This window comes from Harmonia axyridis, chromosome 5, assembly GCF_914767665.1.
Source record: "Harmonia axyridis chromosome 5, icHarAxyr1.1, whole genome shotgun sequence".
In the NCBI taxonomy this organism is placed as follows: Eukaryota; Metazoa; Arthropoda; class Insecta; order Coleoptera; family Coccinellidae; genus Harmonia; species Harmonia axyridis.
In genome coordinates, this window is record NC_059505.1 from 61,891 (window position 1) to 87,943 (window position 26,053).

At 32.0% G+C, this 26,053-nt stretch overlaps 2 protein-coding genes and 1 long non-coding RNA gene across 4 annotated transcripts; 1 reads left to right on the plus strand and 2 right to left on the minus strand.

The window, feature by feature from the left end:
• Positions 1 to 314: 314 nt before the first annotated feature.
• On the minus strand, positions 315 to 2,103 carry LOC123680364. Its single transcript, XM_045618216.1, has 3 exons — positions 2,028 to 2,103; positions 1,237 to 1,357; positions 315 to 653 (listed from the first exon to the last, which is right to left on the minus strand). Exons 1-3 carry the CDS (start codon positions 2,030 to 2,032, stop codon positions 459 to 461), a joined length of 321 nt encoding a protein of 106 aa, XP_045474172.1. The 5' UTR covers positions 2,033 to 2,103; the 3' UTR covers positions 315 to 458.
• Positions 2,104 to 3,064: 961 nt separating this feature from the next.
• Positions 3,065 to 9,237, minus strand: LOC123680238. The gene is made up of 7 exons (XM_045618031.1): positions 9,105 to 9,237; positions 8,032 to 8,237; positions 7,003 to 7,517; positions 6,033 to 6,132; positions 5,855 to 5,974; positions 3,504 to 3,656; positions 3,065 to 3,359 (listed from the first exon to the last, which is right to left on the minus strand). Exons 1-7 carry the CDS (start codon positions 9,205 to 9,207, stop codon positions 3,288 to 3,290), a joined length of 1,269 nt encoding a protein of 422 aa, XP_045473987.1. The 5' UTR covers positions 9,208 to 9,237; the 3' UTR covers positions 3,065 to 3,287.
• A 7,229-nt stretch (positions 9,238 to 16,466) lies between these two features.
• On the plus strand, positions 16,467 to 25,626 carry LOC123680384. 2 transcript variants are annotated; one of them, XR_006747509.1, is made up of 4 exons: positions 16,467 to 16,519; positions 16,629 to 16,765; positions 18,179 to 18,315; positions 25,433 to 25,626. It is a non-coding gene; the product is annotated as an uncharacterized LOC123680384 (long non-coding RNA). The 2 variants fall into 2 exon arrangements; XR_006747510.1 differs by lacking the exons at positions 16,467 to 16,519; positions 16,629 to 16,765 and adding an exon at positions 17,449 to 17,530.
• Positions 25,627 to 26,053: the final 427 nt, after the last annotated feature.

Sequence of the window (26,053 nt, forward strand, 5' to 3'; positions counted from 1 at the left end):
TCCTTATTTTTGTTTCTATTTTGTTGAGGGGAAAAGTACAACAAAATTTTAATGTTGAACTCACTCAACACAACTCCACTCGGTTGAGGTTCAGGTTTAGACTGTTTAGAAAATAAAGTATCAGAGGATACACCAACAAGTAAGATATGAAAACTTCTGGAGGGATGTTAATTTTTATCACTCCCTTCAAATGATTCCAAAGGGTTATTATCGGGAATAATGTAGAATCAATTGATTCAATGAACTTATTGAAAACCCCAGGATATTTTTTGAGACTTAAAAGAATAAACTATTAGTTAAATGATAACACGAACTGTTCAATACTGATTTATTTTATATACACATAACATTGATTTAAATATAATAGTTACTTCTTCATTATCCTTATGTGAGTATAATACCATTCCTTATGAAGAAATTTTTTTTTATGGTTATAATGATTATATCGAAACTTATTCTTATTTCCTTCCTTCCCTATACATTCGCTGAGTCTCCTCAGACCGAATGATAGCATTTGTCACCTCGGAATTTCGTTTACCCTGTATAGGCAGACGATATGGAATAACTGGTAGGTCCTTGATTACAGTGATTTCCTTTGGACGTCTTTGAGCTGTCAACCAGCTAGCCAATTGGTGGGCACCAGGACTCGAATACTGAAAAATAAATCAATCTTATAGTGAATATATTCATAGTGAATTATGATTTTCAATAATAAATGTTCACGGAAAAAATTCAAAGAAATTTTCAGTATACAAACCTATATGCATATAGGATTCATTCAAACTTAACAGAAATATTTAACTAGTAACACTTGTAATTTATCAAAATTTCATGCAAAATAATCTAGTAGTCAGAGAAAATTTAACGTTTTACTTGTAAGTGTAACAATCGGGTGTATTCCTTGAAAGATTAAGACGATTTCTGTATTATTTTTGGTTGCAATTCTGTTATGAGCCGAATCACTTTTAAATTTGTTTGCAATACGACGAATAGTGAGTCGACTAACTGAACAATGTAGTCTATGAATTCTTCTTAAATTTCTATATCCACAAATTAGTACTAATTTTGATGAAACAATTTTCAAACATTGTTGAATAAATGGCATAACCTACTGAACACAAATATTAAAAAATAATACACTTTTTCCCCATTATAACTATTATTATTTTCAAACCAATTTTGAAAGAATAAAACGAAAACGTTGAAGAATATAATATTATATGTATAGGTACTCACTTCCTTTTCAGTGAGAATATAGTCCTCCCCTGGTGAAGGATAAGCAAGGGCACTGCTGGATATAACGACTAGAACCAAAAGGCATGTCATGGCGATTCTGTTCTCTTTAAGTAAAAACGACCTGAAAAATATTATAAATGTAGCTGATACCTGTTTTCAATGTCAGCGTAATGCTTTTCTCGAATTTCTATTATTTTCATTGAATCATTTCAACCACAAGGTGGATGAAACGATTTGAGGTAGTGTTTATGAAAGATGTTTAAAAAGCTCGCTGTGCTTTTAATTTAAGATCTCTGTATATTTATAAATAATTCATTGAATAATTCGAAAATATGCAAAAGGGAATTATGAGATGGATGAATAAAGTAATTTTAAGTTCGAATTTAGATAGATATTCCATTGAAATAAAATGCTTTCTATAGTCATGTATCGAATAGTTATAACTAAATATTTTTATGATAATCTTGATGTACCTCTACAGAGTTAGGTAGGCTTTCTAGCTCTGGTCTCATTGGTTTTTCACTTACAAATTCTATGAATATCTTCTGGGGTTTTTCGCGGTCTCAAATTGTAACTCGGCATTGGATTTCTCTGAACCAGATCGTTGAAATCCTGGATTTGCTTACCGCGGTTATAGGCAATACGTTAGAAGAAAAACCAATTAGACCTAAATCCACAGCTCTAAAGCCAGAAATTTTCTAACTCTGCGTTGAAAAATCGGGCCTTAAAATCATTCAGCATCATAGAAAATATGATATCCAATAAACATGAAGAATGAAAAAAAAACTCACCTCATATTGATACACAGATACAACTGAATAATATCAATTATCGTACTCAACTGAAGAAAAATAACCCTGACAGACGTTTATATACCTTCCATTTTATCCCCAATAGTCATATGTTTTGGACAGACGCTCTTCTTCACGTAATATAGCGCAACGCTAATCAAATTGTCAGTAAAATGCATATCGGGGATTGAAACCCTTATATTGGCCAATTAAGATGTTCATCTTACCTCAGCCCACTCTTTTTTTTTGGATATTGGAAATTGAATAAAAACCCAGAAAATTGTTTTGACGCAAAAGCATGGCTCAATAGATTTACAGATTTCCTTCATTTGTACCTACCTCTCTATTCCCAACTTAGTTGAAAATTGAGTAATTTTTTTTTCAAACTGATAGTCTGATGTACTTTTGAAATGATTTTTAATCTGTTATTTATGCGTTTTTTAGCACGAATTTTGAGTTGGGGATGCTTTAAACGACAAGGTTCGAATCGCTGATGACGAATCTTTCCTCCAACTCAGTTCTGACCTTCCGTAAACACGGAACTAAGTATTCTAAAAAAAAGATGAATTTTTCAGGGTAGATTGGGATCTATTGTGAAGGTATATAATATCAGTGTAATAGTAATTAATAACGCTGAAACTTCATATGACACCGAATATTCTACTTATGTGTATTTTCGTGCTTGCTCATCTATTTTGTGGATAAATAAAAATCTTTCGAATTGAGAATATATTTATTATAAAAATAAATTTTTGTCACTTCTCCCAAATTATGTATCAATCTTCCTAACACGATGACCCTGAAATTAGAAAGAGTTCCTTACAGGGTGATTCACCGGTATGGCATATTGCCGAAATTGTCATCAAAAAATCTATCTAATGATACAATGATATACTGGGTGTGTCATTTGAAATAAGGAAGTAGTAGTTGTAAATTGAAAATATTTAAGGGAGGAAGATCATTGTCTCAAACCCCAATATGTGAATTTTCAGCTCAAAATTATGATTAGTTTTCCATAAACATCTAATAGGCCATCCCGGAGAATCACCCTGTATTCAGTATTCATGTTGATAGAGAAACAATCAAACAATGTACCTAATTCTACTTTATTTTCTGCATCTATTGAGTATTTCATAGTATAATGAAATGAAGGGTGATATTTAATAATTAATCTAGTAAAACTATAGTGAATAAATAGCCTCTTCCTCTTTTTCCTAGAACCTGCAATACTGAATAGAGCATTGAAGTACTTAGTACATTTCATTCGGCTTCTCCATTTGAGGATACGAAACGAGTTAAAACGGCAGCTAACGAATATAGCGACTTGACAATCTGAAAAAATAATGAAATGAAATAGTGAGAAGAATTCAAAATAAAAAAATCCGAGAGAAAAGTGGAACAGTTTAGATAAATGTTTGCTCAAATTGGATCAAAACTGGCTCACTTTACTTTTCAGTGTTTCAATAAAATACTCACTTTAACAAGAAGAACATAATCAATTTGGACCAAGCTATTTGAAATAGCCAAATTTTTTTGGGATCTGAACAGAAATATAGAATAAATTTGTTTGTTTTCTCTGTTCATGTCATACCACGGAAGTTCACAGAGTTTGTCATAGCAACCTTGTGACTATAAATATAAAGAAATTAACACTTAGAAATTAATTTATATTCTATGTACAGGGTGGGCAAATAAGCGAGGTAAGCGGCTATATCTCAGGAACCACTCATCGTAGAGACTTGCGGTAAAAAATTTTACCACTAAAGTAAACAAAAGAAAACACTGGAAATTGTTTTGAAGTTCATACCTCCACCGCTAGGGGGCGTAATAGCTATCATCGAGTAGAAAAATGCATTTTACTCGAAATATTTTCATATTAAGTTGGAAAAAAAATATCATCACTGTAAACCTTGGAAAATTCTCTATCTGTTTGAATTGTCACTTTCGATTTTGCGACATCAAATAAGGGTGGGGCAAAGATAGAAATCTGACTGATTGAAATGTCTGTAACTTCAGTTTGGCTCAACATTTTTGAGCAAATTAGATCTTATTTGAGAGACAACATCTTGTTGATTAAGGAAAAAATATACTCATGATGAATTTGATTCAGCTGCTTCTGATAGGGAGCGCTAAGTCAGAAGTTCATTGTTTTGTTCATTTTTCTCTGAAATTTCAAATGTAATGATAGGATTTTCTTAACAGAAACAAAAATTTCATTGAATTTGCATGAAAAAACCTGAAGGTCGCAAAGCGATAATTTCAGGCGTTCTGAAGTTATGGCCGAAAGAAGATATTCTTCAACTGATGCACTGCGAAAAACCAAATTGAGTCTTCAAGTTCTAACAGAAACAGAAATCCCATCAAATTTGTATGAAAAAACCAAGAGGTCGCAAAGCGATAGCTTCAGGGGTTCTCTAGTTATGGACGAAAAAAGATATTCTTCAACTGATGCACTGAAAAACTAAATTGTGTCTTCTTACGGCCATAAATCCAGAACGCCTGAAGCTATCGCTTTGCGACCTTTTGGTTTTTTCATACAAATTTGATGGGATTTCTGTTTCTGTTAGAACTTGAAGACTCAATTCGGTTTTTCGCAGTGCATCAGTTGAAGTATATCTTCTTTCGGCCATAACTTCAGAACGCCTGAAATTATCGCTTTGCGACCTTCAGGTTTTTTCATGCAAATTCAATGAAATTTTTGTTTCTGTTAAGAAAATCCTATCATTACATTTGAAATTTCAGAGAAAAATGAACAAAACAATGAACTTCTGACTTAGCGCTCCCTATCGGAAGCAGCTGAATCAAATTCATCATGAGTATATTTTTTCCTTAATCAACAAGATGTTGTCTCTCAAATAAGATCTAATTTGCTCAAAAATGTTGAGCCAAACTGAAGTTACAGACATTTCAATCAGTCAGATTTCTATCTTTCCCCCACCCTTATTTGATGTCGCAAAATCGAAAGTGACAATTCAAACAGATAGAGAATTTTCCAAGGTTTACAGTGATGATATTTTTTTTCCAACTTAATATGAAAATTTTTCGAGTAAAATGCATTTTTCTACTCGACGATAGCTATTACGCCCCCTAGCGGTGGAGGTATGAACTTCAAAACAATTTCCAGTGTTTTCTTTTGTTTACTTTAGTGGTAAAAATTTTTACCGCAAGTCTCTACGATGAGTGGATCCTGAGATATAGCCGCTTACCTCGCTTATTTGCCCACCCTGTACAAGCAGGTGCTCCTAAATTGGTGATATAAATGAAAATGACATATTCTTTGAATGACCTTAAGAAAAAAAAGTTCCATAAACATGGGCCCACAACCTTCCCTTCACAAGATATTCAACTTAAATTTGGCATAGATATTCCAATTTTTACATTTCATCATGTGATATGCTAATTTTGAATGCAAATCTACAGGGTGGTAATTTTTCTGGAGCAGTGCCCGCTTCTTTCCTCCAGAATTTTTTTTGTGGACTACTGGTGTTTAGAAAAAAGCAAAAAAAAAAATTTGATCCAGTACTCCAGTACTGATTTCGATAAAAAAAATTCAACAAAATGCTCTAGTAATTCTCAGGAAAATCCAAATTAGAAGATCTAGGTAGTAAGCTGTGACAAATGAATCGATTATAAAATTTGGTACTTATTCAACAAATCTGTAGCGAATATTGAAAAATATTCGTTAAACCTCTAAGGAAATTGTATCTCAGAAACAAAGCGTTTACGAGCCCATGTTTATAGGACTTCCTTTTCTTAAAGTTGTCCAAGGAATGTCTCATTTTTCTTTATACCTTCAATTTAGGAACACCCTGTATACATTTGCTCACCACATCTTTTATTGCTTGGCCAATAATTAAATATGTGTTTGCTGAAATAACCCCTGCAATAATGAAACATAAAATGCCTATGTAGACTTCAAAGTGGTCCCCAATATCGTAATCCTGACCCTGTGAAAAGAAAAGTTGCCCATATTTAAAAACATTTTAAGAATCATATATTACTTACTCTTAAGAATTCAATCATCAAAGATCCTCCTAAAATCGTACTTCCTACAGCAAGTAACATCATCGGTATTTCCAATAAATCAGATGCTATTGATTGAAATCTGAAAAGTGAATTGATACCCAAATTGAACAGCAATCATTCTTCATATTTGGCCTATATCCAATGTTTGAATGGAAACTTATACAAGATGTTCTTAAATTGGAGGTACAAAGGAAAATTGGAAATTCCTTGGATGATTTCAAGAAAAAAATTCTATAAACATGAGCTCGAAAACGCTTTGATGTTTTCAAGATACAGGGTACAGGTTCTCGTAGTCCTACTTTTTTGTGATGATTTTACCAGTTCATCGGATCTTTATAAAGCTTCTCTACAGATTGGGTAAATGAGAACCAAAGCTAATATTAATTCATTGATCATAGTTTACTAGATCTTTATAATTATTTTGAGTTTCCTGAGAGAATTGTTTGAAATTTTTTTCTCGGAATCGGCAGCAGATGCATCAAACCACAAACTACCAAAGGGTAGTTCTGGACCACAGTTCCTTTTTACATTTTTTCAAGTACCAGTTGTCCACCAAAAAAAGTTCAGGAGGAAAGAAACGGGCACTGTTCCAGAAAAAGTTTAACCCTGTAGATTTGCATTCAAAATTCATATGATGAAACTCCTGAATTGAAATATCTATGCCAAATTCATGATGAATATATTTCAAAGGGAAGGTGCTATGAGAAAAATACTTGAAAAAAAATCAATCTTTAACACCTGTATTCCGAAAGCAAAGCGTCTGCAGGCCCAGGTTTATGGAACTTTTTTTCTTGAAATAATTAGAGGAAATTGCCATTTTCGTTTGTAGATATCTACAATTTAGGATGTCTAAAATTCAGCTGAAAATAAGAAAACTATGAGTCTTGAAATTTTATCAAATTTCAACTTGTTGCGTTTTTTGCACCTGAGTGTAGATTCATTTTCTAACCTTACTGTACATTCATGGGCCATAATCGATATAACCAATTTCTGCTTCACAGCTTCTTGATACAATTTTGAATCCCTTCTCAGTTCTTGTGGAAGGGCGCTATTCGATATTGAAGTTATCAATTCATGTATCACTAGGATTTGGAAAATCGAAGTACAACTATAATAAGCGAATCCTACAGAACATCCAGCCAGAATTAAAGCCACTGGTAAACTGGTCCAGTGTACTACTTCCAGCATGAATTTTTTATGATTAGGAAAGGTTTTTTCAATCCAAACACATAGATATGTTCTCTCGTCAAAGTATTCAGGTGCTGCTATAAATCCCGCTGACGCTATGATGGCAAGAGCCATGTCGATTGCAGCTATCAGTTTGAGGATTCTTACTGCTAACAGAACCTTATCGAAAGTTTTTCGATTTAGCATTTCGATCGGAATCATGTTATCTGCATATCTCCGTAAAAAAAGGTTGAATTCCTCTGACAAGAAAATCACAGTCCATAAATTCATCTGAATCTGAAAAAAAAAAACATTGGGAATTTAAATTTCTTTGGCGTGCTTGCAACATTTTTTGAAGTAGGTATAATTATGCAAAATTTTGTTCGTTTCGCTCTTCCTTATTCGAGAAAATATAGTTCATTCCTATTTATTTTTGAGTGAGAATTTTCTTTCTTCTAAAAATTCAACCACGTCTGTCTGTTGTGTTCCGTTATATGTCTACCTTCCTACTAATGGAAAGCTATAGGTCATGCCTAAGTTAACGACAAAATCGAATAACCCATACAAAACAATGATTTAGAGTTTTCCAATAAGAGGTTTCATTTTGATAATGAAAAAAAAAGTATATTTTAGAAGAAATCAAATGACAAAAGTAGCTACACTCACAAAGCAATATCTCACGAACTAATGGTCAGACTTCTGTCAAATTTTGACACGTATCTTTTGAAGGTTGGTACTGACTAAAAATCATATGGATTTAATGGTAATCTGTGCATCAGACCGGGGACTCCTCAAGTGGCCTAATACTCACGAAAATCTGTATTCCACAAAAAGACCCATGTTTCAGTAGTTCTTGAGGATCGAATGTTTCCAAGAGATGGTAAAATGTTAGAAACGTTGCGAAACTGTATTGGCAAAATACGTAGAAGAGACAGATTCTGACTGGTAGGAGCGAGAACTTCTCGATGGTGAAATCGAGCAGAGGTTTGAGTCTGTCCTTACTTTTTTTCTTCCGATCTGCAAAAAAAAAATGTTGTTGTGTTTTATTTCTATTCAATTCGACTAAAATAGTCTACATAATATATCAAAATTCGTATTAACCGTTATTGAAGCCTCCTGCCTCATCCTATAATACACGACAGATTAGTTATTTGGGTCAGAAATGTTTCGGGAATAAGTCAAAAATACAGAATATATTATTCATTCAATTAATTGAATAGCTTCCAGAATAATACACTTGTCACTTCTCCAGATAAAGGGCGATCATTGAGCATCCATAAAATTCTAGGTCATTTCATATTTTACCTTCTATTAGAATTGGTATGGTTGATGAGATGGAGTATAATAGAATTTGCATTTGGATGTATGGTATGTCATGCTCACACGTGAATGTGAACATTGTTTGCGTATGAACAAGGATCTCAATATTTCGTGCTTTACTCGTCTGATTTTGTTGAAATTTAGGAAATATCACCAGGTTGAGGAAATATTGTAGACTGGAAATAGATATATTTTTATAACATTTTTCTAGCTTACTGAGTTACTGACCCACATTAATTGTTTTTAACTTCCATTATCTCTTGAAAATTGAATCATACTTTACTTTTCTTTGATAAGAATTTGCATATTCATTAACCGCCTCCTAAATACTTCTCTGGACCCTCCACTGAACAGGAAATTTACTTTGCAATGAAATTTTCAATCCAATCATCGAAAACAATAATGAATTATTAATCACATAGCAAGTGGAAAATTTAAATTGCTTCTTTGAATGATATAGATTCCCGATACTTGCAATACAAAACATATAATAATGTTGGAAATTGGGAAAATATTTGTGGAAAATAATTATCTACTCGTATACAAATCTACGAACATAGTTACCTCCCAATGTAGCCATTTTGCCATAAATTCCCAAGACATCCTCATTCGAAGTCATTTTCTTCAGAAATGTGAATTTTTTCCCATTGACTAATTCATTATTCATGGGAAGAGAACATAAAAATGAATGTCGATAGAAAACTAAATTATTTTGCTGACATCTACATCAGATTAAAATTATTCCATAAAAAATACATCTGCTGCAATGTGCATGAACAGTTTTCAGGGCCGACTTTTTATAAACGAAGTTCTGATGATGTGATCAGCTTGAAATAGTGCACAAAATTTTTTATTTTATATCAATACCCAAAATTTTTGCGGTCACGAAAATATTGGATAATGATAATGATATTGGATTATTATCTTTTAACATTCTTCTTCGTATTTGTTGGCTCAGAATATCAACAAGAAATTTTGCACAAATTATTATTCCAAATGTAAATTTTCATCGCTATCAAATATGCAGTTTTGCACAAATAAACAAAATTTAAATTCTTTTATTTATGGAACCCTAATAATAATCTAATGGAATATTACGTGAAATTCACAGTTACTCAGAAATTTAAATTTTGAATTAGTTCAGAAAGAATCGAATTTTTTGTAACTACTTAGATTATTTTTACAATATGACTGCTACAGTACTGGAGTATTTATTCCATTGCATGAAGAAGAATGAAGGAATGTTTCAAGATATTATTTCAAATATTCCCTAGACATATCTAGTAATTATTTATCGTCAAGTTGAATTACAATTTCAATTAAATATTTATTGTACCCCCATTTTCAGTTTTCAATCGATCATAATAATAATAACACTTAATAACATTAGTATAATACTAGGTTATCATTGGAAACGAGTAATGAAATTTGTATTCAAATGTTGTTATCAAAGCCAGGTGGATTGCTCTAACATAAAGATCAAAATATTTAATTGGTAATTATACCAGTTCTTTATTAAAGGTTTTTGACATGACGCTGTTGATGACCTTCAAGGATATCGAGTGTAAAATTCTCGTTCAAATGTTCCACCGATGGGACACACCCTCTCGAAAAATTTATCTAAAAAGTCCGAGCACAAAAATAGAGAATTCACTACAGACCGAGTCCAATCAGGCCGCTCAACTTCTTGATTTGCGACAGTAGCTTGGAAATATCAAGTTTAGGTTTACTTTTTTGGTCCTTATAAGGATAAAATTAGTAATATGTTACTGTGTCTTTCAGATTAGGGAACAGCTTTTTGATTTCGTTGCAAACAATGTACTATAACAGTGTTGATATTGCTAATTACAGTAATCTGAGCTTATGAAAATATCGATCCTACTAAAAAGTAAAAAGTAACTCAAAACTCGCACCACCACCTTTATAATTTGATTCTATGTTTAAGTAAGGGACATAATGAATTTTAATTTTTAATTCGAGAATAATAATAAAATGGTATAATTTATTTAGTGAAACAATATTAATTATATAATATTAATATACAGGATGTTCCTAAATTGGAGGTACAAACGAAAATAAAATATTTCTCGGATCATTTTAAGAAAAAAATTCCTTGCATGAAAGGATATCGAGGGGACTATTCAAAACATAAAGTTTCCAAGATTTATCATGGAGATTTGCGCGATCGAATCATTTCTGTGTTTAATTTCAGTCCATTTTTGACACTTCCATAGATTTGAAACTACAATCAAAGAGTAGATCGGCCAATCGAAGTTTTATGAAACCCGTTGTCAGGGTTTTAAAGCTTAATTTTTTATAGCACATTTATTCTTGTGATATACTTATTTTGAATGCAAATCTATAGGGTGATATTTTTTTCTAGAACAGTGCCCGCTTCTTTCATCCAGAACTTATTTTGGTGGACCACTGGTAGAAAAATGTGAAAATAAAATTTGGTCCAGTACTACAGTTTCTTGTAGTTTTGCTGTATCTGATACCGATTTCGAGAAAACAATTTCAAAGTATTCCCTAGTAATCCTCAGGAAAATCCAAATTATTATTAAGATCTAGTTAGTAATCTGTGATGAATGAATTGAATAAGTGTTGGTACTTATTTACCCAATCTGTAGCGAAATTAATGAAGTTTCTATAAAATGGTATAATCATCACAAATAGTAGGTAGGACTACAAGAAAGGCCCTGTATCTTGAAAACAAAGCCTTCACGGTCCCATGTTCATTGGACATTCTTTTCTTAAAATTACCCAGGGAATCTCTTATTTTCCCTTGTTCACCCTGTATATACTCTGAGAGCATTGTCTGGAACATTTTTTTTATAATTTAAGCAACGTAATACTCTAATGGTGAGTTTCATAAAACTTTTATCGTGATGATTTGCTCGATCAAATCATTTGTGTGTTCAATTTCAGTTCATTTTTGACCTTAGATTTAAAACTAAAATCAACAAGTTGATCGGTCAATCAAGGTTTTATGAAACCCGTTGTATGAATGTTTTCACATATCAATTCATCAAAAGGGCAGAAATAAAGCATGAAAAAATTTGAAATTATCTAGTCATAAATATCGTCGAACTTTTTTAAGGTCATGGTGAATGGGATCTATTAATCAAAATTGCGACCAGCAAAGAATAAGGTGCAGTTTGCAGGTAAACTGATGTTGTTGTCCACTATCTTCTGAAGAAAATATTGTTACTCGTTCGCCAAATTCTTAATCCCAAATATTATGGCAGATGCGAAATGTCAACTCAAGGTCAAACATTCGAAGTCTTATCAAGTCATTGCTCCTAAATCATATACCTAAAGTCAACTGACAGGATCTTAGTAGGATAATATCGGTTATTTGACTCTCCAACAGGATATCAATCCGATAGGCCTTTTGAAAAACCCTTGGAATGAATGAAACTACTTAAACCTTCGAAGAAGCAAAATTTGAATGAATATATTTTCGAATGGAAAAGGAACTTACATAACTGTTAGATTTGTATTGCACCCGTTTTTGCCGTTCCATGTAAACATTAGGAAAAATAAACCAAAAACAAATTTTTTAGGCCTAAGTTTGAAGATATACCTTCTACCAAATATAATTTATTAAAGCTAAAATTATATCCCCGTAATCAAACCTTTGGATTTGATGCACTCCTCCTAGTATTGCTCGATGCTGTTCCGCGAGGAAAATTCTAGCCTTCATTCATCATATAAATTCTAATATTCGAACTTGTCATTAGGTACCTTAAAATCCGTTTAGTCTTGTATTAACATTCCAATTTATTTATTCCGGTTCGAACGATGCTTCAGGCAGACGAAAATATTCAGATTACGCACCATATGCCAAATTCTTATCCAAAAAATGTATTCAACGTCATGTTTTCGGAATTATTAACAGACCATGTCAAATAACTTTGAGAAATGAGATATAATATCGTAACCTGTGTCCAAACCAGTGTTCTTTGATAATATCGGCGCTTTTTGAACTACCGGCGCTGAAATTGCTGAATAACAATATTTTAATGGGTAGCAATTCGATATTCCTTTTAACATTTAAAGGTTCCGAAAATTAAATCGGAATAATTCTCATTTCAGTAATTATTGATTATGGGCATCATTGCACTTTTACTGAATTTCGATTATATTATTATACTGAGTGTTAGATTAGTAAATATTAGGCCAATTGAAAAGTCCCCGGTCTACTATAGTAAAACACAGGTCGGGTGTCCTAAACTCGTTGTCTAGTGAGGTAATCTCTGAATCCTTTTGAGCTAGAAAGACACGAATGGCACATTTTCGGGCTCTCTTTTCAAAAGACCATGGTTAAAACCGCAACCTCATAATTTCAAGTGTTTTCACGTTTTCTATTGCAGTTAGTATCGACGTTAAAACACAATTTATTTTTTAATTACGAAATCGCGTTTTACCCTCTTCAAAAATTGCAAATATAACAAGATACATATATGAATTTTTTTTTCAAAATAAAAAATTATCAAAAGTTTCAGTTTCTCACATCAAATCAACCAAGTTGATACCTGTCTATATTAATCTGTGAATTTCAGATAATTAAAATATTCGATGGCTACCAAGGTATCTTAATTTACACCGTTGGATTTCTTTAACATTTCCACATTTTCAAATTGTTAACTTTAAAAGCGATCAAAGGAAAAAAATCAAACAGTGTTCAATTCGGATACCTTAGTGACCACTGAATATTTTAATTACCTGAAGTTCACATATTATATCATAGACAGATGTTTGGTTGAAACTGAAACTTTTGATGATTTTTATAGTTTGATAAGAAATATATACATTTAACATGTTATGTCTAACATGGGAAAAAAGATATTTTATTTGTTTCAGAAATTTGTATGGTTTGCATTAAAAAAAACTCAAGTTTGTATTATAACTTTAAAACTAATTACTGAAAAAAGTGCTTGTAAAATGTTTACCTTTCATATTTGTAGAACCTATAATAAAGAAGTTATATACAGTCAGCTATGTTCAAGTTATAAGAAAAAATTGGATTGGAGATATTTCTGATAACTTTTGAACCACCCAGTACAGTCGATTGATTTGTAATGTATGATTAATTCCATGAGGTCCATCGATTCATCCAAAAATTGAGGTTCGTATCAGAGAAATTTGGGACATTCACGCCATTATTATAAATATTTAGATACCATAGGAGAAACTTATATTAAGATCTCAGAAAATTCATTCGATACTCAGAACTTGTCTAATTAACCAAATCAGACATATTCAAGGGGTCTGTAAAAATCACTACTAAAAACCATACCTAAATTTTAATCTATTTCAAGAGGGCTTTGGTACACCAGCAATTCCAGACATTTTATTCAAATCTTATGCGAATTTGCGATTATAAGCAATTCGGTTAGTGAAAACATGATTTAATGTTTAGATTTGATAATCATATCATTGGATGACATAGCGAAGGAATGCAACCACAGATTCGTATTGAAGTTTTGTATTCTCCCTGAGTTACTCTTGACCATAGATTGAAGAAATTGCAAAACTCCGCCTACAAGTCGATGGTTATTGGCCGACTAAATTATTAAGTAGTCTATGGCACTGAATTGCAAAAATACGGAAATATTTACGTGAATCAAAGTGTTATTCTCCAGATAATAATTTTTAAGGTGTTTCATGCACATTTTTCATAAAAGTTACACTGGATATTGTGATTTATTTCATCAAATGGTGTTGATTGCACTAAATATGTTCTCGTTATAAATTTATGATGTCTCTTTCGTCAATTGTTAACAGTGATGATGAAAATAAAAGACGAAGTTCTAGGAAAATAATGAATCGAATTTTGAAATGACGAAAAGCTCTTTCACATTAAGGAATAATTCCATCGGTGAGTACTTAGAACAATAATTATTAGCTAAAGCCAGTAAGTTCATTCAAGGAAAAACTTTTCTTCCAAATTCTAACTATAGGTAACGTAAAGATAACATGATACATAGTAAAAATACAAATTTCTCTGATATGTGCAATAACTCTAGTAATCGCATATCACTCCAATATTATAAATACTTAGATACCATAGGAGGAACTTATATCAAAATTTCAGAAAATTCATTCGATACTCAGAACTTTGTCTAGTTATATCGAATCAGATTAAATTCAAGGGGGCTATAAAAATCATTACAAAAAAACCACACGTAAATTTTAATCTATTTCAAGAGGGCTTTGGTACACCAGCAATTCCATACATTTTATTCAAATCTTTTGCGAATTTGCGATTAAGCAATTCGGTTAGTGAAAACATGATTTTATGTGTCCATTTGATAATCATATCATTGGATGACATAGCGAAGGAATGCAACCACAGATTCGTATTGAAGTTTTGTATTCTCCCTAAGTTACTCTTGACCATAGATTGAAGAAATTGCAAAACTCCACCTACAAGTCGATGGTTATTGGCCGACTAAATTAATAAGTAGTCTATGACACTGACTTGCAAAAATACGTGAATATTTACGTGAATCAAAGTGTTTTTCTCCAGATAATAATTTTTAAGGTGTTTCATGCACATTTTTCATAAAAGTTACACTGGATATTGTGATTTATTTCATCAAATGGTGTTAATTACACCACATTAAGTTCTGGTTATAGATTTATGATGTCTCTTTCATCAATTGCTAACAGTGATAAAATAATAGACGAAGTTCTAGGAAATGAATGAATAAAAATGAATCGAATTTTAAAATGATGAAAAGCTCTTTCACATTAAGGAATAAACACATTGGTGAGTAGAGTACTTAGAACAATTATAATTAGCTATAGCTAGTGAGTTGATTCAAGGAAAACAATTTCTTCCAAATTCTAGTTAGAATTTGTTATTCGTTACCTATAGTTATAGGTAACGAATACATAATATCATACGTAGTGAAAATGCAAATTACTTTGATTCTACCTACTTTTCTTCTTTGAAATCTGGAATCACCAAAATTTTTATAGTAATTGCAGGATTTCTATTTTAATAGACTGAGTGTGCCATTTGAAATAAGGAAGTTGTAGTCTGTTTCCAATATAACCGAAAGTTGTAGAGATCTGAAAATATTTTAGGGAGAAAGATCATTGTCTTGAACCCCAATATGCACATTTTCAGCTGAAAATTATGATTAGTTTTCAATAAACGTCTAATAGGCCATACCGGTGAATCACCCTGTATATTCACCAATATTTAAAATTTCTGATAATTTTTGAACCACCCAGTACAGTCGATTGATTTGTAATGTATGATTAATTCCACAAGGTCCATCGATTCATCTCTGAACTGATCCAAAAATTGAGGTTCGTATTAAGTCAGGGGTCAACACCCTGTGTAGTGGAATATTAGAACTAGAGAAAATTTCAGTGGATTTCGTTCCGTAGTGAAATTGCACTAAAAAATGAAAAATATTAATTTGGAAATTCTATAGAGTTTATATTTTATATGCAATATGTGCAATAACTGTAGTAATCGCATATCACTCCATTATTACAAATACTTAGAAACCATAATCAAGATTTCAGAAAATTCATTCGATACTCAGAACTTTGTCTAATTATATCGAATCAGATTGAATTCAAGGGGGCTATAAAAATCATTAAAGAACTCCCTTATATCTTAATCTATTTCAGAGGGCTTTGCTACACCAGCAATTCCAGACATTTTATTCAAATCTTTTACGAATTTGCGATTAAGCAATTCGGTTAGTGAAAACATGACTTTATGTGTCGATTTGATAATCATATCATTGGATGACATAGCGGAGGAATGCAACCACAGATTCGTATTAAGGTTTTGAATTCTCACTCTTGACCATAGATTGATGACATCTCAAAACCCCGCCCATAAGTTGATGATTATTGGCCGACTAAATTATCAAGTAGTCTATGAGTTTTATGACACTGACTTGCAAAAATACGTAAATATTTACGCGAATCAAAGTGTTATTCGCCAGGTAGTTATTTTTGAGGGTTTTCATGCACATTTTTCATACAAGTTACACTGGATATTGTGATTTATTTCATCAAGTGGTGTTGATTACACTGAAAATGTTCTTGTTATAGATTAATGATGTCTCTTTCGTCAATTGCTAACAGTCATGATGGAAATAAAAGTGGAAGTTCTAGGAAAAGAATGAATCGAAATGAATCGAATTTTAAAATGTCGAAAAGCTTTTTCACATGAAGGAATAAACCCATCGGTGAGTACTTAGAACAATTATTATTAGATAGCTATATCTAGTAAGTTCATTCAAGGAAAACAATTTCTTCCAAATTATAACCAAAGTTAACGTATAGATAATATCATACATAGTGAAAATACAAATTTCTTTGATTCTACTTTCTTTTTTTCTATGAAATCTGGAATCACCAAAATTTTTATAGTATTTGCAGGATTTTTGTTTTAATAGATTGGGTGTGCCATTCGAAAGAAGGAAGTTGTAGTCTGTTTCCGATATAATTCCAGACATTTTATTCAAATCTTTTACGAATTTGCGATTAAGTAATTCGGTTAGTGAAAACATGATTTAATGTGTCCATTTGATAATCATTTCATTGGATGACATAGCGGAGGAATGCAATTACAGATTCCTATTAAGGGTTTGATTTCTCACTCTCGACCATAGATTGATGACATCCCAAAACCCCGCCTACAAGTCGATGGTTATTGGCCGACTAAATTATTAACTAGTCTATGACACTGACTTGCAAAAATACGTGAATATTTACGTGAATCAAAGTGTTATTCTCCTGGTAGATATTTTTAAAGTTTTTCATGCATATTTTTCATACATGTTACACTGGATATCAAGATTTATTTCTTCAAGTGGTGTTGATTACACTGAAAATGTTCTTGTTAGAGATTTATGATGTCTCTTTCGTCAATAAAGTCGAAGTTCTAGGAAAAGAATGAATCGAATTTCAAAATGTCGAAAGCTTTTTCATATTAAGGAATTAATCTATCGGTGAGTACTTAGAACAATTATTATTAGCTATAGCTAGTAAGTTCATTCAAGGAAAACAATTTCTTCCAAATTATAACCAAAGTTAACGTATAGATAATATCATACATAGTGAAAATGCAAATTTCTTCGATTCTACTTCCTTTTTTTCTATGAAATCTGGAATCACCAAAATTTTTATAGAATTTGCAGGATTTCTGTTTTAATAGCCATTTGAAATAAGGAAGTTTTAGTCTGTTTCCGATATAATTCCAGACATTTTATTCAAATCTTTTACGAATTTGCGATTAGGTATTTCGGTTAGTGAAAACATGATTTTATGTGTCCATTTGATAATCATTTCATTGGATGACATAGCGGAGGAATGCAATTACAGATTCCTATTAAGGGTTTGAATTCTCACTCTTGACCATAGATTGATGACATCCCAAAACCCCGCCTACAAGTCGATGGTTATTGGCCGACTAAATTATTAACTAGTCTATGACACTGACTTGCAAAAATACGTGAATATTTACGCGAATCAAAGTGTTATTCGCCAGGTAGTTATTTTTGAGGGTTTTCATGCACATTTTTCATACAAGTTACACTGGATATTATGATTTATTTCATCAAGTGGTGTTGATTACACTGAAAATGTTCTTGTTATAGATTTATGATGTCTCTTTCGTCAATTGCTAACAGTGATGATGGAAATAAAAGTGGAAGTTCTAGGGAAAGGATGAATCGAAATGAATCGAATTTTAAAATATCGATAAGCTTTTTCACATTAAGGAATAAACCCATCGGTGAGTACTTAGAACAATTATTATTAGTTATAGCTAGTAAGTTCATTCAAGGAGAACAATATCTTCCAAATTCTAACTATATGTAACGTATAGATAATATCGCTCACAATGAAAATGCAAATTTCTTTGATTTCACTTACTTTTTTTTTTTTGGAAAATGGAATCAACAAAATTTTTATAGTATTTGCAAGATTTCTGTTCTCAGCCCAGAGTTGTTTGTTGAATGCTCTTCCTATATCTACTCAGAGAAGTCTATGTAATGTGTTTCAAAATAAGATAATGATAGGGGAAAGTGGCCCAAAATGATCCCTGCGGGCATAATGATCTCCCCCTTTTATTTTTAAAACAAATGCTGCCCTCTTTGATTCGAGAGCGTACCTACGGCCACTCGAGTAGTAATAATCATTTGAGGATTGAAACGAACTGAAGTAACTACGTTTCATGAAAATATTTGTTAAAACGTGTTATTTGTGCTGTCTGATCTAAGGTAAGTGATATCGATCTATTACAGTAGTGTTGTTATAGTAATAGTTACATTGAGTTGCTGAATATTTCATGAAAACACATAGTTTCGTCTACTTTTTGACGAGTTAACGAGGATTTTGAACAAAGCTAGCATCAAGTAATCACGATCTAATACAAGATGAACACTGTCGGGGCAAAACGATCCCTCACTGTGTTGGGTAATAAATTGGCAGAAAATATGGTTCCAAAAGAAAGAAATAAAAGGCGAATTCTGATGAAATACGTGAATAATAAAAAAAGAAAACAGGACAAAAATTACGAGGAATCTTCAGAGGAATCCGAAGAAGATACAGAATGTCTCATTTGTACCGAAACGTTTTTACAGTCTCATTCAGGAGAAGGTTGGGTGCAGTGCTCAATGTGCTATCGTTGGGCACATGATGAGTGTGCGGGAATCGACGAGAATGACTGTGATCCATATAGTTGTGACTATTGCATTGACCGTTCCAAAGTGAACAAAGTGCGTAAACAGTTAGCAGATGACTTGTAAAATAAATTTGTTTTTCGTTTCAGTAGTTTCTGTCTTTTATTGTTTCTTAACACTTATTCTTGCTGTACAGCGATTTAATTTTGTTTGTTCATTTGGTTGAGCCGAATAAAGTTAATTTAGTTGAAGTTAATTGGGTGTTTCATTGCATAAAAATGAAAAAAGTGCATCCCCACAGAGGGATCATTCTGCCCATCCGTAGGGGATCATTTTGCCCAACCTATTAGGGTATAACGATCCCTTTGTGAATATGTACATTACTTACCACAAAAACTTGCTTCCACATTATATCGAAAACTTGATGAAACAAAATTCACGTAAAAGCCTTTGACTATACAAAAAAATATATTCGAACTCTTTCTATTGTATATTTTGGTTTTTACAGTTATTTAAAGCTTAGGGGGATCATTTTGGGCCACTTTCCCCTACTTGAGAGAGTTCATACTTGGGTGATAATAAGGAAACATTTTTCTATAAACTTATATTCTGCTACAGGGTGTCAAGTTTCTAGGAAAAAGAATTTTCTCATCATAATTTCAACAATTTGTGTTTGTGGTAGTCATTTTCAACAGCTAATCGGAATTATTTTCGTTTTTGTTCGAGTTACTCAATGGTCAACCTTTCAATTTAGTGGTTAAATTCAATAGTTACAGAAAATGTTCAATACAATTTAGGTTTTTTATTTTTCCATTATTAGTTGTTGGTCGAACAGAAGATATCTTCATATAGGTACATATCTTTTTTCGAGAAAAAGTTTACATCCTATAATTTCTGAAATAATGGCTAGAACTTTGAACTGCAGCCGGCATTTTCGTGATCTACGTAATCGAATCGTTTGATATGATGGTATAAAATTCCCATGTGGGAACTTTCGTCAAAAAATTTTTTTTAAGGTCCGGCTATGGAAAATTTGAGACAAATTTTTCGATCCAAAAATTTCAAAATTTCACCTAAACTGGAACATTTTTGTGAAAAACTGATTTGGTCACCCTTTCCACAAAATATTTCATTTTGCACACGCTGCTGAAAATAATCAATCAGTTCACTAATAAAATGTTATTTAGGTGGCAATTCACTTATCTACTGAGTTGATAAATGAATAAATAAATTTGGATACTTCAAATGATCATTTCTCAATCGATGCAGGACATGTATTCGCGAAAGGGGTGGTCATTTTGAATATTTTCTCTGATAATAATTGAGAATTATCTTTCTCACCGCATTGTTCATTGTTCTGATTTTTATGAAGTGACTTTACGATAGACTTGTTGATATTGAAGCTCATGTGCGCATATCATTGATTTTGTAAGTGATTACTTATAAAATCAATGATATGCGCACGTGAGCTTCAAAATCAAATTAAATTTAAGGAGTAACTAAATTTTTCAATGAAATTATTTAATAGGTAACAGAGCAGAATTTGCAAAATGAAAGGTTTTTTTGGAAAGTGACAAAATTTGATTTTCACAGAAATATTCTCTTTTCGAAAAACATTTGAATATCTCTTTTCTGAAGAATAACGTAATTATAATTATAATCCTGTATTTTACCCTTTCGAAATCCTCGCTGTATAGGCAACTTTTCAACTTAATATGCAGAAAAGGTCCAGTCCTTTTTTTATATCACCTTAGATCGAATTAGGTACAAAAAACACTACCGCCAAAACGTGAATTTCAAACAATTTTTTTCAGAATCCCTGTAGGTATAATATTTTGTGTTATTTTCAGTGCATAAATTGAAACAATCATTCAATAATATTCACGAGAAAACAGATTCGAAAAGTATTCAGTTGTAATTCAATTGGCATGAAAGAGACTATTTAAAGTGAAAAAATTCAATATTTTCATAAAACATCCAATATCTCGAAAACTGTGAGGCTTTCATAAAAACGATTTTTTTACATCAGGAAGAGCACATTCTGATTAACATTCCTTTTTCGTTTGACGTGATCTTTTTGAGACACCCTGTATAAAGTCTAGAATTGCCCAAAATTGTTTAATTGGCAATATTCTGACACAACTTGTTTCTGTTTCATTAATTCCGATTATTTATTCCTTCTAAGAAAAACCGATTGTGTTTTATCAGGAGCTATCCAAAAAAATGTTCAAATCTTATGTAGACACTCAATGTTCTTCTGATTGGAATCCCCGTTAATTTCCCAAAAAGATGGGTTAATCACGAAAAGCATTAAAAATCTCACAAAGCTATCAACGATTAGTCAAAAGTGACGATTTTTTAATGGCAACTTTATGTTTTATTAATGGGGCGATTCAAGGATTTATGGGTTTCGTAGACGAGGAATCTCCGTGTGACTTATAGCATCATTTTACAAGAGTGGAAGTGCAGAAAAATATCGCCAGGTTGTTTAAATTATTCTTCGTGACTTGCAAGCATTCATCGCCTGGTTTGACCATAAAGAGTGATAATAAATTACAGCTAGGACAGGTTGGATGGAAGCTGGATATGTCTCCTAGATGTTTCATCTCTTATTAGAACTGTTTTATTTTTACCAGTTATATTAGGTACACACCACTGGCTTCTTGTAGACAAATACAATCTCCCAATAGTAATGCTTTCTTGAGCTCAGCATCTGTAAGAACTCTCGAAGAGGTTTTTAAAAATACTGAGCTGAAGCAAATGATTCTGTGGAATTGTTTCTGAAAATTAGTAAATTTGAATAGAATAGAATAGGTTTATTCATCCTGAAAGACATTTTTCGATGCATAGGTCAGAAATAACTAGAACTAAAGGATTAAAGTCTTGGAATTGTTATTACACATACAGGTTGTTCCTAAGTTGGAGGTATAAACGAAAATGACAATGATGCGGACGTATTCGTTTGAGACCACCCCGGATCAAAATTTGAAAAATACAAATATAGATTGAAATGCTCATTCTACATTTCATATTTCAAAATTGACGATAACCAAATACTGAAACTCATGAATCTTATGGAGAATACAATGAATGTTATCGGAAGAGTTGAATTATTCAACAAGTAGCACAAAACAAATCAGTTTTGAACATTTGTGTATCATCTATTATAATGTAATGTCAAGGAGAATGATTCTTCATTCATTCATCACTCTTGTACGACACATTTTTCATCATCAATTAGTTATTGTTGACGGAATTCCATACCGGATTCTATTTGAGATCGAATTTCAAAAGAAAAAAAACCTGAATAAATATATCTATCAGGTTCTATGACCGAATAACAGAAACGGAACCCATAAAATATCATAATATTAATTCGTAGGTCACTGCCATCAAGGAAACTATCAGCATAATAGAAATTGAATTTTTCAAATTTGTGAAAGGTTTTCCAATAAGGGGTTTTATTTCATTAAAAAAAGTCAATTTTAAGATAAATCAATGTTTCTTTCATTGTGAAGCGGAAGTTATGACATCAAGATGGAAAATGCCATGGCTACGGATGCAGCACAGGATATGGTGCTGGATCCGTGCAGTTTTCCATAATCCATTCGTTCAGGGTGTTTCACGTAAGCGGGTAACTGGATTTTGTTGCTTATCCTTCAAGCGAAATTGAGAAGTGACCCATTAAAATTATAGTATTTTCCAAGGGATATCCAAAGATGTTATCGAAAAAACTATCAATCCAAGGCATGGAAAGTTATTGAGGAAAAACCGTTTTTCCAAAAAAAAATTCTTTGCAAATTTGACTGATTTTCAAAATAAGAAGGTCTAGAGACTTTTTCTCACCAATTGTTTCTACATTTGAAGTTCCAGTTTTCAAGAAAATAGAAGAATTTTTCTTGCAAAATATATTTCATAATATTTTCCAGTTTTCTGAATGTTCAATCGATTCTGAATCCGAATATGTAAATATAGTGGTAGTTTTATATTAATTTCGAGCAATTCGATTCAAAATCAACTTGAGGAAATTCAGATTTCATAGCCGGAAAATATATCCATTTGTCTGTGGTTCAAGAAAAATTTGATTGTCAAATTTTGAAGTTTTCATTCTCGATTATAATTAAAGCTATAAATTTAAGCTTCTAAGTATACATATGTTGCAATGAAAAATGTCCGGTTTTGAAAACCGGAAGTTCAAATGAAGAAACAATTAGTGAGCAATTATCTTTTCTTCATACTTCGAAAACCAGTCAAATTTGCAAAAATTTTTTTTGGGAAACAGTTTTTCCTCTATAACTTTCCATGCTTTGGTTCTATAATTTTTCCAATAACATATTAGGATAGTCAGTAAAAAGTCATATCATATAAATGGGTCACTTTTCAATTTTGTTTGAAGGATAAGCCACAAAATCCAGTGACCCGCTTACGTGAAACACCCTGTACATTTGCGGCTTTCCTCGATATCTCGAAAATTCCATCTTTAAGGTCTTGAATCGATTGTGGCACTTTGGCATAGACCTTCATTCTCAACTTGGTAACAAAGAAAAAAAAGTCTAGAGGTGTTAAAATATAAAATATCGGGGACGATCTTGATCTTCTTTTCGAGAAAAAACACACCCAGGAAACTTTTCTTCTATTACTATGATGGTTTCGTTGCCTGATGTGCGGTACGTAGCGCCGTCTTGTTGAAAACGCCCTCATCAATATCTTTCAATTTCATGCCTAATCATCGAGGATCGTCGAAGAAACACCTGGCCGTGTTAGTTTTCGAAGAGGCAATCGAAATTGTCCTTTTAGTTATGGGGATTTAACATCTTTAGAGTTTTTTCTTTGGGACCACGTGAAAGATAATGTCTATGCCAATCGATTCAAGACACTCAGTTACAAATGTGCGAATTGGTCAAGGAAAATTCCATGAAAAGGATAAAGGTGCTGAAACCGTAGCCGTGGCGGCTATTTGGCTAATATCGTTTTCCATCGTTGATGATATACCTTTTTTTTACAATGAAACAAAAATCAATTGAGTTCTCTTAAAACAAACTCGTTTTTTTAATATCAAAACTCTTTCGTTTCGTCGCGAAAAAATATCTGAATTAGACGTTTACAACACAACTCTTATCGAAAGAATACAATTCATAAAATTTTGTTCATGATATCCCAATTGCCGAGGAAGAAGAGGATGTTAAAAGTGACACTTTGAATATCAAGTGGATAAAACAATAATGGCTGATATCGATCAGTTCCTTTCTAGGTAGCAGTATCTATTCGCTTATGAAAAATAATGTTTTTATTATGTTGGATCTATCAAAGAAATTGAACTGCGGAAAGTTGAACTAGAAATTAATGAATAGAAAAAATATTTGTGAAAAATGGAAGTGAAATCATAGTTTGATTGTGACAAGTTAAATCTCGATCCATTTACTTTTAGTACACGTAAGTTAATCATTATAACCATATTTTCGGCCCAGACCGGGTTCATTTCAAGATTTCCATTTTAAATATCAAATTATATAGGTTTAGGTACCTATTCATATTGTCAGTTTCACAAAACCTTGATTGGCCAACAAATCCAATTTAACACAGAAATGATTCGATGATAACAATCATCAAAATCAAAGTTTTGTAAAATCCACCAATAGAAAATTCTATACGAGAATAATTCCAAATTTATTTATCCTTCTATTTAAAAAAAGTGTTTCAACCGTTTTCTTAGTTCACTGAAGAAAATAAGAAATACTTCTTTTTCTTATATTATAAGATAATTACACGATTATATTCTGATGATGAATGAGAACTGATTCATAATGAAACGAAAACAAAGAAAATCTTCACAAATTGAAATTGAACCTCAAGTCTCCGATCAAGAAGAAATTATTGGGGCTAAACACCAAAAATAAATAAAAGGTCCATTAACTAATTCACGGATATAATATAAGACAAATATTGTCTAAAAGATGGCAAAATCCTAACTGGACTATCTATTAGTTTTGTAGATTAGTTCTCTTGTTGCCAAACATTGTATCATTATCATTTATGTTCGAAATCAATTTCTATATTTTTGGTGAAGAAGCATTAAAATTCCACTATTTCACCGTGAATCATGAGTTTTTACATAAAAATGGACGAACGGCCATATGGCCTTTGGTTCACTTTCCTCCTAGTCGGATTTTGCCTATTATCAAACTTAACCGCAGCATTTGAACGTATCCTAAAATTCTCAATTTCTAGGTTTTTCCATTCGAGAGTTATCGTGTTTGCGACCGGATGGATATAATTGATTTTCAACACGGGGAATGGGTGCTCAAAAAGAAGCTAAGATAAACAGGATAAACATATGGTCTCAGTGGTAACTCGAAATAATTTTGGTCCTGGATCTGCCAATGATTTGGTTGAACACTGCTCTGCTCTACAAAGCTATAAAACCAAGTAAGTAGTTTGGATAAAAATATCAAATAATTCTTGATTTCGAAGTTAAAAAGTTGGTACCATTACAAGTTTACGATTTCATTATGCTTTTTCACTTGATGATTCGTTTTTGAATCTTTAAATTCATGGTAATATGGTATAGAAACCGAAATAAAATGCCAAATAAAACCATGACAATTTTGGAAGCTACATATTTGACAATGTGAGATGTCAAGATTTCTGTCAATTTGAAATACTAATAATTTTATCTTAATTTAAGACCAAAAAATGGTTGAAATGCAAATGAAGTTTATTTCCAATATGCATAAGTTTCATTACTGTATAAGCCACTGTATTGATTCGCAAAAACAAAATATCAGGTTATACAGTGCTATCGAAGTATTCTTATCATTTTGAAGTGTCTGCTTTGATCGAATAATCTGT

Coding starts and splice junctions, on each gene's coding strand:
- LOC123680238 (XM_045618031.1), bottom strand. CDS start 9,207: ATGAATAATGAATTAGTCAATGGGAAAAAATTCACATTTCTGAAGAAA. Junction 6,133..7,002: donor GCCCATGAATGTACAGTAAG/GTTAGAAAATGA, acceptor TTCACTTTTCAG/ATTTCAATCAATAGCATCTG. Junction 3,360..3,503: donor ATTATGTTCTTCTTGTTAAA/GTGAGTATTTTA, acceptor TTATTTTTTCAG/ATTGTCAAGTCGCTATATTC.
- LOC123680364 (XM_045618216.1), bottom strand. Junction 654..1,236: donor ATATTCTCACTGAAAAGGAA/GTGAGTACCTAT, acceptor TTTATTTTTCAG/TATTCGAGTCCTGGTGCCCA.